General features: G+C 58.7%; 1 protein-coding gene across 1 annotated transcript in view; it reads left to right on the top strand.

Moving 5' to 3' along the window:
- Positions 1-12,610, top strand: part of PKD1 (polycystin 1, transient receptor potential channel interacting) — an 87,849-nt gene extending 75,239 nt beyond the window's left edge. The window contains exons 31-46 of the mRNA XM_040574781.1: positions 289-405; positions 623-672; positions 1,092-1,294; positions 1,533-1,638; positions 2,257-2,375; positions 3,497-3,699; positions 4,019-4,213; positions 5,006-5,145; positions 5,565-5,692; positions 6,055-6,223; positions 6,555-6,680; positions 6,854-7,028; positions 7,436-7,723; positions 8,126-8,260; positions 8,481-8,795; positions 9,176-12,610. Of these exons, the coding sequence (XP_040430715.1) occupies positions 289-405; positions 623-672; positions 1,092-1,294; positions 1,533-1,638; positions 2,257-2,375; positions 3,497-3,699; positions 4,019-4,213; positions 5,006-5,145; positions 5,565-5,692; positions 6,055-6,223; positions 6,555-6,680; positions 6,854-7,028; positions 7,436-7,723; positions 8,126-8,260; positions 8,481-8,795; positions 9,176-9,802 (3,096 nt within the window). The 3' untranslated portion in view covers positions 9,803-12,610. The remainder of the gene's footprint in view (positions 1-288; positions 406-622; positions 673-1,091; positions 1,295-1,532; positions 1,639-2,256; positions 2,376-3,496; positions 3,700-4,018; positions 4,214-5,005; positions 5,146-5,564; positions 5,693-6,054; positions 6,224-6,554; positions 6,681-6,853; positions 7,029-7,435; positions 7,724-8,125; positions 8,261-8,480; positions 8,796-9,175) is intronic.
- The last annotated feature ends 61 nt before the right edge of the window (positions 12,611-12,671 follow it).

Genomic DNA, 12,671 nt, shown 5'->3' with positions numbered 1-12,671 from the left:
CAATTAACAGCCTTATTAAGTACTGCAGCCAGCTGCTCAGTGACTGATGAGCAGCAAATGTGTCTGATATTTCTTTTTCCTATAAGCACTCCCTGCTTCCACAGGAGATTGTAAACCCCTGCAGCTTCTAGGGAACTCGTAGGGGGTGCAGCCCAGAGGGTGCTGGGCTGTGCGATGGTGCCCAAGGCAGCTGGGAGGCAGGGAAGGACGTGCCTGTTCTCAGCCCCACCAGGCACATTGTCACCTCTGCCCCTCCTCGTTCTGCTCAAGCCTTCCTGTCTCCTGCAGGTCTCCATCAACCACACGCTGACTCACTCCGACCAGCAGTCCCTGGAGATTGACAACTACCTGGACTCCTCGATCCTCGACAGCTCCTTCCCCACCTTCCCTGGGCTGCGGGCAGAGGTAAGCTGCTTCGTGCCTGGAAGCCACGCAGGCTCTGTGCGCTCTCCTGCACCCGCACAGCTGCATCCACTGCCATCAGTGCCAGGACTAAGGCACTCGTGCCACTGGACACCACTGGTGGTGGGGAGAGCCACAGCCTTTTGTCTCTGCATACCTGCTGTTCTGGCCAGGCAGCAGCCAGTGTCACATCCCTGAAATGCCTCCTCTTCCTCCACAGGCCTTCTCTGAGCAAACCAAAACAGATCTGTTCTTGGAGGATTCCAAAAGGTAAGTGGGCTTCTGGGGATGGAACAAGTAGGATTTCAATTTTGTTTTCTTCTTCTAGTCTCCCACAAATTATGTCTTCCTTATCAGTGCTGCAGGCTAGCACATGTGAAACTTGATGTTTCACAGCTTATGTACTGTTTTGGGTGGGAGGGCCTTCAAAGGCCAGCTGCCCGCAGGCAGTGGAGCTCTGCTGGCCTGTGTTTTACCAGAGCCGGTAACTCCTTGTTGCCAGGGGGTGGAAGGTAGCTTTGTTCTGAGCAGTCACCCAGAGCCCTGCAGATCTCAGCGCAGCCACGTGCGGGCAGACGCGGCTGTGCTCCCGCAGCTCTTCCCCTGCCAGGCAGGCCTGCATGCTAACGCCGTGCCTTCCTCGTGCTCCCCATTCTGCTGACTGCACACCGCGCTCTGTTCTCCCGCAGCCTCGTGCGGTGGCCCTCCAGCGAAGCCCTGCTCAGCTGGCCAGACCTCCTCAGCGACCCCTCCATCATGGGCAACACCATCCAGAAGCTGAAGAGAGGCCGGGCCAGCCGCCACCTGGGGCTCGAGGCCCCGCTAGCGGCTGAGGAGGACAGCCTGTCGCTTGGCATTCACCAGGGGCAGCCGCGATACTTCTCTGCCTCAGGTGGGTGCGAGCAGCGCTGCTCTGTGCCGGGGCTGGAATGCTGCAGGGAGGTGCAGGAGAAGTGATCTGGTGCTTGGGAGCTCCAGGGAAGCAGAATAGCAGAGCTTGCCACCAGGCTGGCTTCAATTTGCAAGGCAGAATAAGGGGATCACATCTTTTAATGGGGATTTCAGAACCCTCCCGGGGCGGGGGTCTGCGTGCTGTGCTCCTGCTGATGCCCTTTGCTCTGTTTCCCCAGATGAGGACCTCATACGGCAGATCCTAGCAGATGGAGCTAGTGGCATCTCCCACTCCCAGGACCTGGGGCCGTACATGAGGGCTGAAACAGATCTGATCTCAGGCCTGTAAGTACGGGGGGAGCGGAGACACCCCCACAAGGCAGGCGGAGCCGGTGTCTCCTGTCCTTGCCCTTGCTGGTGTTGTGCCTGCCAGCTCTGCTGCACGCAGCCACAGCGAGCTGAGCTGGGCTTCGTGGCATTGCGAAGCCCCGGGACAGCCTTGTCACACAGTCAGTGTGCCACTGTGATGCCTGCAGCCTCCACAGCCTGGGCTCCAGGAGGGCTCTGCGTCCCTTCCAGGAGCCACCTGGCATATCCCCTAAAGCCCTGGCTGGAGAAATGTCTCCAGAGCTTCGTGGGCTGCTGATGAAGTGCCGGGGAGGCACTTTGGGGAGGGGGTTTGAATCCCCGGTGTGTTACCGTGCCCAGAGCACCCTGCGTTGGGGCGCTGGCACTGCCTGGTCAGGCTGGAAGCTCACAGCCAGATAGCCAGCACAAAGCGGCAGGGCAAGGGAGGAGAAAGTCTTCCAGCCCTCTGCAAAAGGCAGAACAGCGTCAGTGCACTGGCAGCCTGAGCCTGCTGCCGTACGAAATGCCTCTGCCTGGCCCAGGCTGCTGTGCTGCTGACAGCCTGACACCGCAGCACCCGCACAGCTCACTGACAGCACCCCTTTGCCTCAGCAGCTCCAGTGTGTTCGGGGAGAAGGTGGAGACTGTCATGATGCAGAAGCTGAACGACAAAGGCCAGGGCATGGCAGCCCCTCCCCGGGAAGTGAGCAGGTCGGCCAAGTCGACGTGGACAGGTACCAGGGCTGTGCCCAGTGGCAGCACCGTGGGCCCTCGGGGACGGGCAGGGGCCTTTGGGGACGGGCAGGGGCCTTGGCACACAGCATGGCTGTGAGGAACAGGCAGGTAAGCAGAGCGTTAGGAGAGGCTGCTCCCAGCAGGGGTGTGTTTGCTGTTTCCTGCCAGTTTGGGGGCCTGAATCGAGCAGACCCCAGGACACCATTCGTTCTGTCGTATCCCCTGCCATACACCCTGGGGAAGCTCAGCTCGCAGCTTCTCCGGTTCCTCTGCTCTCTGCAGCTCCCTGCAGCCACCAATTCCTTCATTCATCCAGCACAAGGATGCAGAGCGAGGGTCTCTGCGTATAGCCTGGGGGGAAAAGGAGCCAAATGCCAACAAAAGTTCAAACCAACCCACAAAGCAGAGGAAAAGAGGTGCTTCCTAGAGGACCATGCGACACAGCAGCCGGCCAGCTGGGGCTGCACGAGCGGGATGTCAGGCCTGGGGGCTGGGAAGTGCCAGGCTGCCCTGCACAGGCCCCGTGGAGAAGCTAAGCACCAGTTCTGGTAGTGAGCTCTTGGCTTCCTGAGGCACTGCCTCCTTAGGATAGGCTGCAGCAGAGAGAATTGGAGTAAATCCTCCTGGATCTGCTAAAATCCCTCCATTTATCAGCTTGATGAATGGCTGTAGTATCTTTATGCCGGCACTGGTTCAGATGGGTGGGTGAAAGAAGCTGTGCCCGAGCAAGCCCCAGGGCAGGGTGGCTTGGCAGTCTGAAGCCACTGTGACAGATCTGTGTGGCTTTTCACAGGTCTTGACCCACAGCACTTCCAGCCAGGCCGGGCGTGCCCCGTTTCCTGGGGCTCTAATGGAAAGCAGGGAGCTGATCCCACTGCCAAGGCAGGATCCCATCTCCTGCTGCCCACCCCGCTGCTGCAGATGGGAGGCTGCTGTGCTGGGCTGGCTGTGGTTCAGGCTGCTGTCCCCATTCGTGCTTAGTGGGAGATGTCTGGGACAATCCCTCCAAACTCTCCCGGGACTGGCGGTTCTCTGCTGCGATGAGGGATGTGCTCAGCCCTTCCTGTGCCCACTGGGGCCCTTTAGCAGTGACGGTTGCTCTCGTTTCTCTTCCCTCCAGTCGCAGACCAAACATTCAGGAAGCGCTTGCTGCCCCCCTGGTGCTCCTATCTGGCTCATGGTATCAGTCTCTTCCTCTTTGCCACCTCCACGGGGGTCTCCGTGTGGATTGGGGTAGGCTTTTCCTCCAGCGTCGCCCTCATGTGGCTTATCTCAGGGATATTCAGCTTCCTGGCATCCTTCTTGGTCTGGGAGCCCCTGAAGGTAAGGACAACAAAAGGGAGGACACGAGCACTTATCTGTACGTGTGCACGTATTAGCTGTAATTAACATCTTGTCCAGGTACTAATTAAGTGTTTATCAGACACAGGGGACTGAATTCTGCAGAGGGGGGAGGGTGGGCACGATAGCAGCATTAGGGGCAGCGGGGCTGGTGGCAATTCATTTAACAGGCAGTCTGGCTGCTCCACAAAGTGGTGCTGAGCTGTCGTGCCTGTCGCTGAAGGGCAAACAGGAGCTGCTGCCCAGTGGTTCTGGTGGCACAGCTCTGCTCTGCGAGCCCACGACGTGCTGGTGTCCCCAGGTGCTGCTGGAAGCCCTCTATTTCTCACTGGTTGCCAAGCGCTTGCACCCAGAGGAAGACGACACCTTGGTGGAGCACCCGTTTGTTGAGCACGTTTCTGAGAAGATCAGCAAAGTCCGACCCCCACAGGGATTTGCCCTTTTCCAGGCCAAGGAGGAGGCCAGGAAGGTCAAGCTGCTGCACAGGATGCTGAAGGTAAGACACGGCCCTGATGCCCGGGGTGAGCAGAGGTAGAGTGCTGGCTCCAGCAGCTGAGCTCCGTCCTTGTGTGGCTCCTCCCAGTCCATCTGTGACCTCCTGAGCTAGCAGGTGCAGGTGTCCAGTCTCTGCCTCAGTTTTCCTATCTTTAGAAGTCAGACAGCGATGTTCATCTTCTCTGTGAATATCTGAGGTGTCTGGACAGCAGAACTGTAAGGGGGTGGCCGTGTGTCCTCGATTTGGAGCAGCTGGTGTGTTTGTCTCCGTAACTCGGGTGTTTGAGGCTAGGGCAAGGTGTGCAGCAGCAACTTGCACAAAGAAAATTAATTAACAGGGTCTTGTGAAACATAACAAGTCCCCGCCTAGGAGCAGAAGTCTCAGTTTCTTTGTAGATCGTTCAGTACTTACCTTCCACACTGGTGCTGGGAATACACGGCTGCTTTAGAGCATCCAGCTACTGTTAACTGAGTGCCATTCCTTTAAAGAAGGGAAACTCCTGTACCTGCTTTTATAAACCGAGCTGCCAGCTACAGAAGCTGCTGCAGGGAGGTTGTGCAGTGCGTATCAGCTGAAACGTGGCGCTGGGCTGGCCGCTCTGAGGGGAGAAAAAAAAAACCCAGGCCACGGGCTCTTTTGTTTTAAACTGCTTCCCACATGGGAATTACCAGCACGCTCTGGGGCCTGATCCTGCTGCAATCAGTGGAAGGCATTGATTCCTGCAGGAACGGGACTGGGACCTGACCTCATCCTGCTGTTGGGTACAATCTCTTTCTGCTCTCTGCTTGCCAGAACTTCCTCATCTACATGATGTTCTTGCTGGTGATCCTGCTTACCAACTACGGAGATGCCACCCGCAACAGCAGGGCCTTCCTCCTGCAGAGCTCCATCAAGCAGCAGCTGGGCAGCAGCGAATTCCTCCGCATCAAGAGGTAACTGCAGAGAGCCTGGGCTGGGGTGGGCTGAGCGATCCCCTCCTCAGGGTGGTCTGATGGCCAGCCAGCAGGGCGAGGGGCGCAGGTACCTGCCAGTCCCTTCCAAGCCTCCAGGATTTCCCTGGGGGTCAGCATCGAGTGGATTCATTCACCTTTAGGTCTTGCCCATCAAAAAACCCTTCTCCTCACCCACCTGGAGCACGGCTCACAGAGCGGGTGCAGGAACCGCCCTGCGTGCTGGCCGGCCACGTGGAGGAGAGCAGCCCAGTTACCTGCAGCCCAGGTTACCTGCCCAAAACGCAGCTCCTCCCCTCCAGCTGGACCCCAGACGTCCAGATCACGGCTGAGACCTGCAGACGCTGCCCCAGCAGAACTGCTCCAGGAGCTTTGCCTCTCACAGCCGTTCCCTTTTGCAGGTCGGATCAGTTTTGGGTCTGGATGTCGCAGGTGTTCCTCCCATACCTCTACAACAACCGCTCGGGTCAGGAGAGCCACAGCACCACGCTGGGGGCGGCCCGGCTGCGCCAGCTCCGGCTGCAGGAAGGTAGGTGGGCAGCAGCCCAGGGCCCTGCTGTCACCTGCTTGGGGAGGTGGCACTGCCTGGAGGGTGAAACGGCTGGGTCTGGATGCAGTGGGGTGCTGAGTGGAGCAAGGCAGGGGTTATGGAGGCACTTCGCTCTTTGCAGCATATGTATTAGTTGCTTCTGGTTCTCCTTCCACCAGAGGTGAAATGAACTGGGGGCAGTTACGAGGATGGAGGGGTTTACACTGAAGGGAGAGGTTGGTGTGATTTCGGGAGGTGTGGGTGAGGACATGGGGGTGGAGGGGAGATGCTAAGGGTGAAAGCTCAGCTGTGCGCCCCCGCACCGGGGTGCTGTGTGGGTGACGGTGTTGGTCTCCTTCCAGCTGAGTGCCAGCTCACTGCCCACGACTTCCTCCGTGGGCTGGGCACAGCTGCCGGGAAGAACTGCAGCACCTCGCCCAGTTTCTCCACGGCTGACTATGCAGCTGGCTGGGAAAGGGCAGCCGTGAACGTGACAGCCGCGTGGTCCTACTCGCCGCCCGACCTCACCGGGTAAGGAGCTGCCCAGCCCGCAGCTATCTGTGCCTCTGCTCCACGTGCTGGGGACGTTGGAACTTCTCGGGTGATTTGGTGCCCTGGGTGGTTCCCAGCCCTTGCCTCAGTAAGGTCAGCTGCAGCCCCTGAGCCCAGCAAAGAGTAAGTTAACACAAAAATGCCAGGGGCTTTTCCTGAATGCATCCATGCTGGCCCCTGCATGCTGGCAGTTTGAGTGGTAGCAGGCACTTGGCTCCTGCTTTAGCTACCTGCTCAGTCTGCCCGTAGGAGAGCACACCAGGGCTGTTCTGTCTCCAGCTCTCACCCTGTGGCTCTTCTTCCTCTGCAGGGTCTGGTACTGGGGTTACATCTCTTTCTATGATACCGGTGGTTACATCCAGGAGCTGGGGGCTTCACTAGAGGAAAGCAGGGCTCAGCTGCATTACCTTCAGCAGCACACCTGGATCGACAACATGTAAGTGTGGCAGGGGCGAAGGAAATGTTTTGCTGTCACCAGGATTTTTAAGGGGCACTACTGGGGGTGCCACTGGGGAGAGAGAGAGAACCTACGACCCTACAAAGTGATGGCACCAAAGCCCAGGGTCGGTGTCGCCCCAGGCCCCTGAGCTGCTGTTCTTCCCTCTGCAGGAGCCGGGCAGTCTTTGTGGAGCTGATGCAGTACAACCCCAGCGTGGACCTGCATGCTGCCATCACCCTGCAGCTGGAGTTCCTGGGCGCCGGCCAGGCTGTCACCGCGCTCACCATCAGCCCCTTCCCGCTGCTGCGGCTCAGCGGCGGCGTCACACTGCAGCTGCTCATGATGGTCAGTGTGGTGCCTCGCCCTGCGCCCCTCTCCCCTTCGGTCACCCCAGAGGTGCTCGGGGGCCTATCCCCAAGAAAAGCAGCGCTGGTCACCGCAGACTAAAGCTCCCCCGGCTGGGCCAGGGCCAGGTGGAAGCAGAGCCCTCTTCCCTGGGTGCTGCCACCCTGCCACATGTGCCTTGGATGGGCTTTGGGGAGCTTTGCTGCTAGGGCAAGAGGGAGCAGGACAGAGGGAGCAAGAGGAAGGCATGGGAGGACTGAGGAAGCGTGCTCCAGGGGTAGGCTTGCAGATCTCAGCCTAGTACATGGGGCTTTTGCTGTCCTGGGGTGCTGCAAGGTCTCCTGGTGCAGCCTGGCAGGCAAGTATTGCCCCCTCCTTCCCTGGTAACCTCTCCCTTCTTCCCCCAGGTCTTCCTCATGATGTTCGTGGTCTACTTCGTGGTGTCTGAGTCACTTTCCATCAAGAAGGAGGGCAGGGCCTACTTCACCCTGTGGGGCAGCTACGGCCAGTGGGTCTTCATCCTCCTCACCACCTGCACCGTGGTGGTGCACCTCAGCCAGGCCACCCTTGCTGACCAGCAGTGGCTCAAGTACCTCAATAACAGGAAGGGCTTCACCAACTTCTACCAGGTGGCCTTTCTCAACACCATCTTCAGCACCTTGGCTGCCTCCCTCCTCTTCCTCCTGACCGTGCAGGTACAGAGAGGGCTGGCTGGGAGCAGCATGTGGTCAGGGGTGTGGGCTTTGGGCTTTGGTCAGGGATGTGTTGTTTCTTGTTGGTGTTGTTTTTTTTTTGTTTGTTTGTTTTTTTTAATAGCTGGGGCTGGAATCAGACCCAGGGATGTCTGCACCTCCACATTAATGACCGGACAGCCCCATGTCCTGAGCCCGTGGGCTCTGGTTTAGCAGACGTGCGGGCTGTGCCTGCCTTCCCGTTACAAGTTCATGTGTGCGGTCCAAGAGCAGGCAGCGCTGTAATGCCTCTTCTCAGGGCAGGGAGAGCAAGGGAGAGGCTCTGCGGTGCTGGGCAGATCTTGCAGCACCCTCTGCATGTGTTGTGACACCGTGTTGTGACACCGTTCTCTCCCTCGGTCCTAGGCAGCCCAGCAGCTGCGCTTTGTCAGGCAGTGGTCTGTGTTCGGGAAGACCTTTCAGAAGTCCATGAAGGAGCTGACGGCTGCAGGGCTGGCCTTCGTGGTCCTCCTCCTGGCGTATGCACAGCTTGGCTTCCTGGTAAGTACCTGCTCCCCCCGACTCGCCTGGCAGGGGGCTGGCTGCGAGCAAGGACTGCCCAGGGTTGTGTGACCCCCCTGTCCCTCCCCGTGCCGCAGCTGCCAGCAGAGCCCCGCGGCTCCGCAGGGCAAAGACTTTGTAAGATGGGGTAGTGAGTGTTGGGGGACACTGTGCCACCAACTGATCCCTTCTTGTTGTATCTCTGCTGTCCCTTTTGCAGCTTTTCTCCTCCTCCTCGGAGTCCTTCCGCAGCGTCGGCAGCAGCCTCCTGCTGCTCTTCGCCATGGTGCGGGGCAGCACAAACCTCCGCCCCTGCCCGCCCGAGTCCTCCGGCCTCTACTACCTGTTCTGCACTAGCTATATCATCCTGGAGGTGTGGATCGTGCTGAGGCTCTTCACCGTGGTGCTTGTCTACAGCTACCGGGAGATGCACTTTGAGCTGTACCGTCCTGCCTTCGAGCCCCAGGACTACGAGATGGTGGAGCTCTTCGTGCGCAGGCTGAAAATGTGGATGGGCTTCAGCAAAGCCAAGGAGGTGAGTGCAGCCCAGGAGAGCTTATGCAGAAGGGCTCTGGCAGCAGGCTTTAAGGTGCAGGCTATTGCAGAGAAACAATGTCCTCCATCCTCAGCCCCGCTTTGCCTCCAGCTGCTTCCCACCACTGCTCACAGTCAGGTCCCCCAGCCCCCCTGGTGGGGAGGGATGGAGCAGGGGCAGATCCTAGAGGCCCAAGGGCTGGCTTAGTGATGGGGCACTGTAGTGGCCTTGGCTGCCAGGTCTCAGACCCGTTGTTCCAGGTGATTTTTCTTTGGGATCCATCCCCAGGTCGCTGGGGTGCGCTGTACCACAGCATTCCCACTTGCCAGCTCCTGAAATAATTCCGTCTCCCCTCTTTCCCCCACCCCTTTCTCTACCAGTTCCGCCACAAGGTGAGGTTTGAAGGGATGGAACCGCTGCCATCCCGAGACTCCAGCGATTCCAAGTCCTTTCGGGGCCCCACGCCCAGCGCCGCCTCTGACAGCTCCAGGGCCTCCACCTCCTCCAGCCAGCTGGACGGGCTGAGCCTCGTGCTGAGCGCCCGCGACAGCCTGGAGGTGGACGCTGACATCCAGCGGCTCCTTTCCCTCTTCGAGATGCTGCTAGCCCAGTTTGACCGGGTCAACCAAGTGACGGAGGACGTGTACCGCATCGAGCACCAGCTGGAGGGCTCCCAGAGCCGCCGCTGCAGGAAGAGGCACGCGCAGGGGGCGGAGGACGTCCTCAGCAGGTACTGTGCGGGCAGCGCAGAGCAGGGACCCTCGCCCGAAATCTCCTCTGACGTGGACCTGCAGCCCCCGCGGGACGCCCCGCTGTCCCCCCACTCCCCCACCGCCCCGCCGGGCAGCAGGGGTTCGGTGCCCAGCCGGCTCCTTCGCGCCAGCAGAGGCGTCAGCGCGGCGGCTTCCCTGCTGCCCCCGCACAAGGCGCACGCCGCGCTGGCTCCGGCCGTGAAGAAGAAGCGGCCTCTCCGGGCCAAGAACAGGGTCCACCCGACAGTCAAGTAGCCGTGCTGCGGGAGGGCAGAGCGAGCCTTGGAAGGGGTTTGCGGAGGCGGGCTGTGCCCGCCGCGCTCACCTGGAGCCTCGGGAGCTGCCGCTTCTGAGCGCAGCGCCGTGCCGGCTGTGCCTGGCGGGGCGCGCGGGGCCGCTGCCGGCGACGGGGCTGGCGCAGCCTCCGTCCTCCACGCTCCTGGCCTCGCGGGTCGGGCGTGCTGGCGTCCTCACGGGTGGCTGCCAGCGTCAAGGGTTCATTGGAAAAGGCTGAGCCTTTCCTCGTGGACAGCCAGGGAAGACGGCACTGGTTACGGTCAGCGTGCAGAAAAAAATCGATTACAGTAGGGCAGTATTAAAAAGTTGTCTCTTTCATTAAACGGCCCCATCTCCAAGCAGACCGCCTAGGGCGACTGTGACGAGGACACTTTACTGGGGCCCAGCATAGGGTGACTGGTACGAGGCTCACCTCCCCTTCCTTGCTGGCTGTGCCAGGTGGAAGGGGGAGAGGGGAGCCCCTGGCCTTGAGGGTTTGAACTGAGTCTTGGATTTTGCTGACCAGACGCACTGTGGAGGAAAGCTACAGGTTTCAAGAAGATATTTAACCTTTTTTTTTTAAGCATAAATATATATAGATATAGATAAATGATATCTACACCCAGATCAGTTAATTTCCAGTATTGGCTACTTTTATCCTCCAGAAATTGGTATTATTTGTATTTAAAGAGATCCAATATTTAAAGCAAAGGACATTGCAAGCGGCGAGCTGCCAGCCCTGCTGCCCAGCCAGGCTCGGAGGGGTAAGGAGCAGCGGTTCGACCCAAAGGGGCCGGACACCCCGGGCCGCTTTCAGTCAGCGCTGAGCAGGGGGTTGCCAACGTGCTGGCTTCGCTGCGGACCCCCCCACCCCACCCCGCCGCCCACCAGCGCTCGCCCCCCGCGCGGCGGCCCAGGGGTGAGCGTGCTGCTGGCTGCTTGGCTCTTCTAACCCAAGGAATGTATTGACGTAAGTATATGTATTTTTTTGGTTTACTTGTTCCTATGTACTGCCCAGCACTTTAAACAATGCTTTCCTCAGCTAACAATGACACATGCGATCTAACAAGAACGGGATAATATATCACAAAAGCAGTATTTTTTGTTGTTGTTGTTTAAATCGTAAACTGAAATGAGCAAGTGAGGATAAACTGAACGCAGCCCCCACCCCAGCCCGAGCTGGCCACAGCGTTACCTCCTGGGCTCTTCGCGGGGAGAAGCCCGACTGCATTTGGAGGGGGCTCTAACAGAGCTTTTGTCGGGGCCAGAAGGAGGCAGAGTGCCCGCAGCCCCGCTCGGTGACTCGCAGCACGCTGGGGCTGTGCCTGTGCTTGCAGGGCTGGGGCTGGGGCAGCGAGCACCCCTGGTGCAGGGGCAGCGAGCACCACGACCCCTGCAGCAGCTGAAGCCTTGCCAGGGCCTGCGTTCACTTCGTCCTCGCCATTTCACGTTATGTATATTGTAAGTAATTTATATGTTGGTTTTTGTTTTTTTTTTTTAAATGTATATATTTTTGTATGTTTGCTATATTTTCATAGCATCGGTAACGTGTTTGAAACATGTAGATAGGAGACAGAATACTATTGTCAGAGTTATTTAAAGGATGTATTAAGTGCTTCTTTCTGGGAATGTCCCATGTATATAAAGTATTAGGTGTCTGTGTGCATGTGGTGCGTGTGCTCTCGAGGTTTGGGCCGGGCTGGCTCAGGGCCAGTCCCTGCAGGTGGAGCAGGGCGTGGTGGAGATCCCGCAGTGCACTAGGTGATTTTCCTGAATCTGCTCCCTCCTTTGGAGGTGTAACGGAAGGGAAGCCTTCGGCAGCACGAACGCTGCCGCAGGGGACAGTGTGTCTTGCCGCTGCTGCTCCTGGAAGCATCCTTCCTGGGCACTGGGAGTGCCCAGCCCAGGGAGGAGACCTCTGGGAGCAGGCAGATGCAGGGGTCTTCTTGGATGCTTCCATTGGTAAGCACACCGGTGGTGAGTCTCCCCCTCCAGCTCCGAGCACTTTCTACCGTGCTGTTAGCTACCTGTGAAGATTTCATTCCTGGGCTTCAGGTGCCTGCCCCCGTCCCTTCTGGGTGACTGCGGGAGGACGCACGGGTGCTCTTTGTGAAGGCTTTGGGCCTGGTGTAAAGTGCCCTTGAAAAACTCCGTTGCTATGAAGGACAGGGGCTGTGGAATGTTGCAGAAGGCTGCAGACAGGAGAAAAGGTGTGCTGTGGAATGAAGAGCGCTTACAGTGAGTTGGTGGTTGGTCACCGTAAAGGTTGTTGCAAGAGCAGATTTCAGAGGGAAGTGGAGTGCAGAGTGGCGAAAACTGTTAGTGCCCAGAAAGCTTTCCTCAGGGAAAGGAAGAGGCAGGTTGAAGAGATGGCAGAGAAGTGCCAGGGGTTGAGTAGAACCAGGGGAGAGGGGCAATGGCAGCCCTCGAGCAGCTGGGGATGGGGGTTCTCACACAGGAGAGCTCCTAAGCACAACTGCACCCCAGCAGCCACTTTTAAACTTCAGCTCCACATGTGACTGCACATTTCCTTCCTGCTGCAGTGGAATAATGTGCGTGGATACAGCCACCCCTAAGGGCCATGCCCCCTTCCCCTGTGGTTACAGGTGCCTGCTCTCGCTGCACCACCAGCACCTGTGGTCAGCACCACCGCAGGGTGGGACAGGGACGGGGCTGTCAGTGCCAGCCTGTGAGTCAGGGGACTGGTCGGTGGGTGAAACGAACCAAGCAGGTCTTGGAAGGCTCAGGGTCCCTGGCATCATCAAAAGGCCTTTGCCCCACCCACCCCCCCCCAAAAAAAGAACCAGTTCAGAGCTCAGCTCCTTCCCCCTGACCCCCAGCTTGAATA

This window comes from Cygnus olor, chromosome 15 (genome assembly GCF_009769625.2).
Source record: "Cygnus olor isolate bCygOlo1 chromosome 15, bCygOlo1.pri.v2, whole genome shotgun sequence".
Classification (NCBI taxonomy): domain Eukaryota; kingdom Metazoa; phylum Chordata; class Aves; order Anseriformes; family Anatidae; genus Cygnus; species Cygnus olor.
The sequence above is the reverse complement of the archived record's forward strand: the minus strand, read 5'-3'. Positions and strand labels throughout refer to the sequence as shown.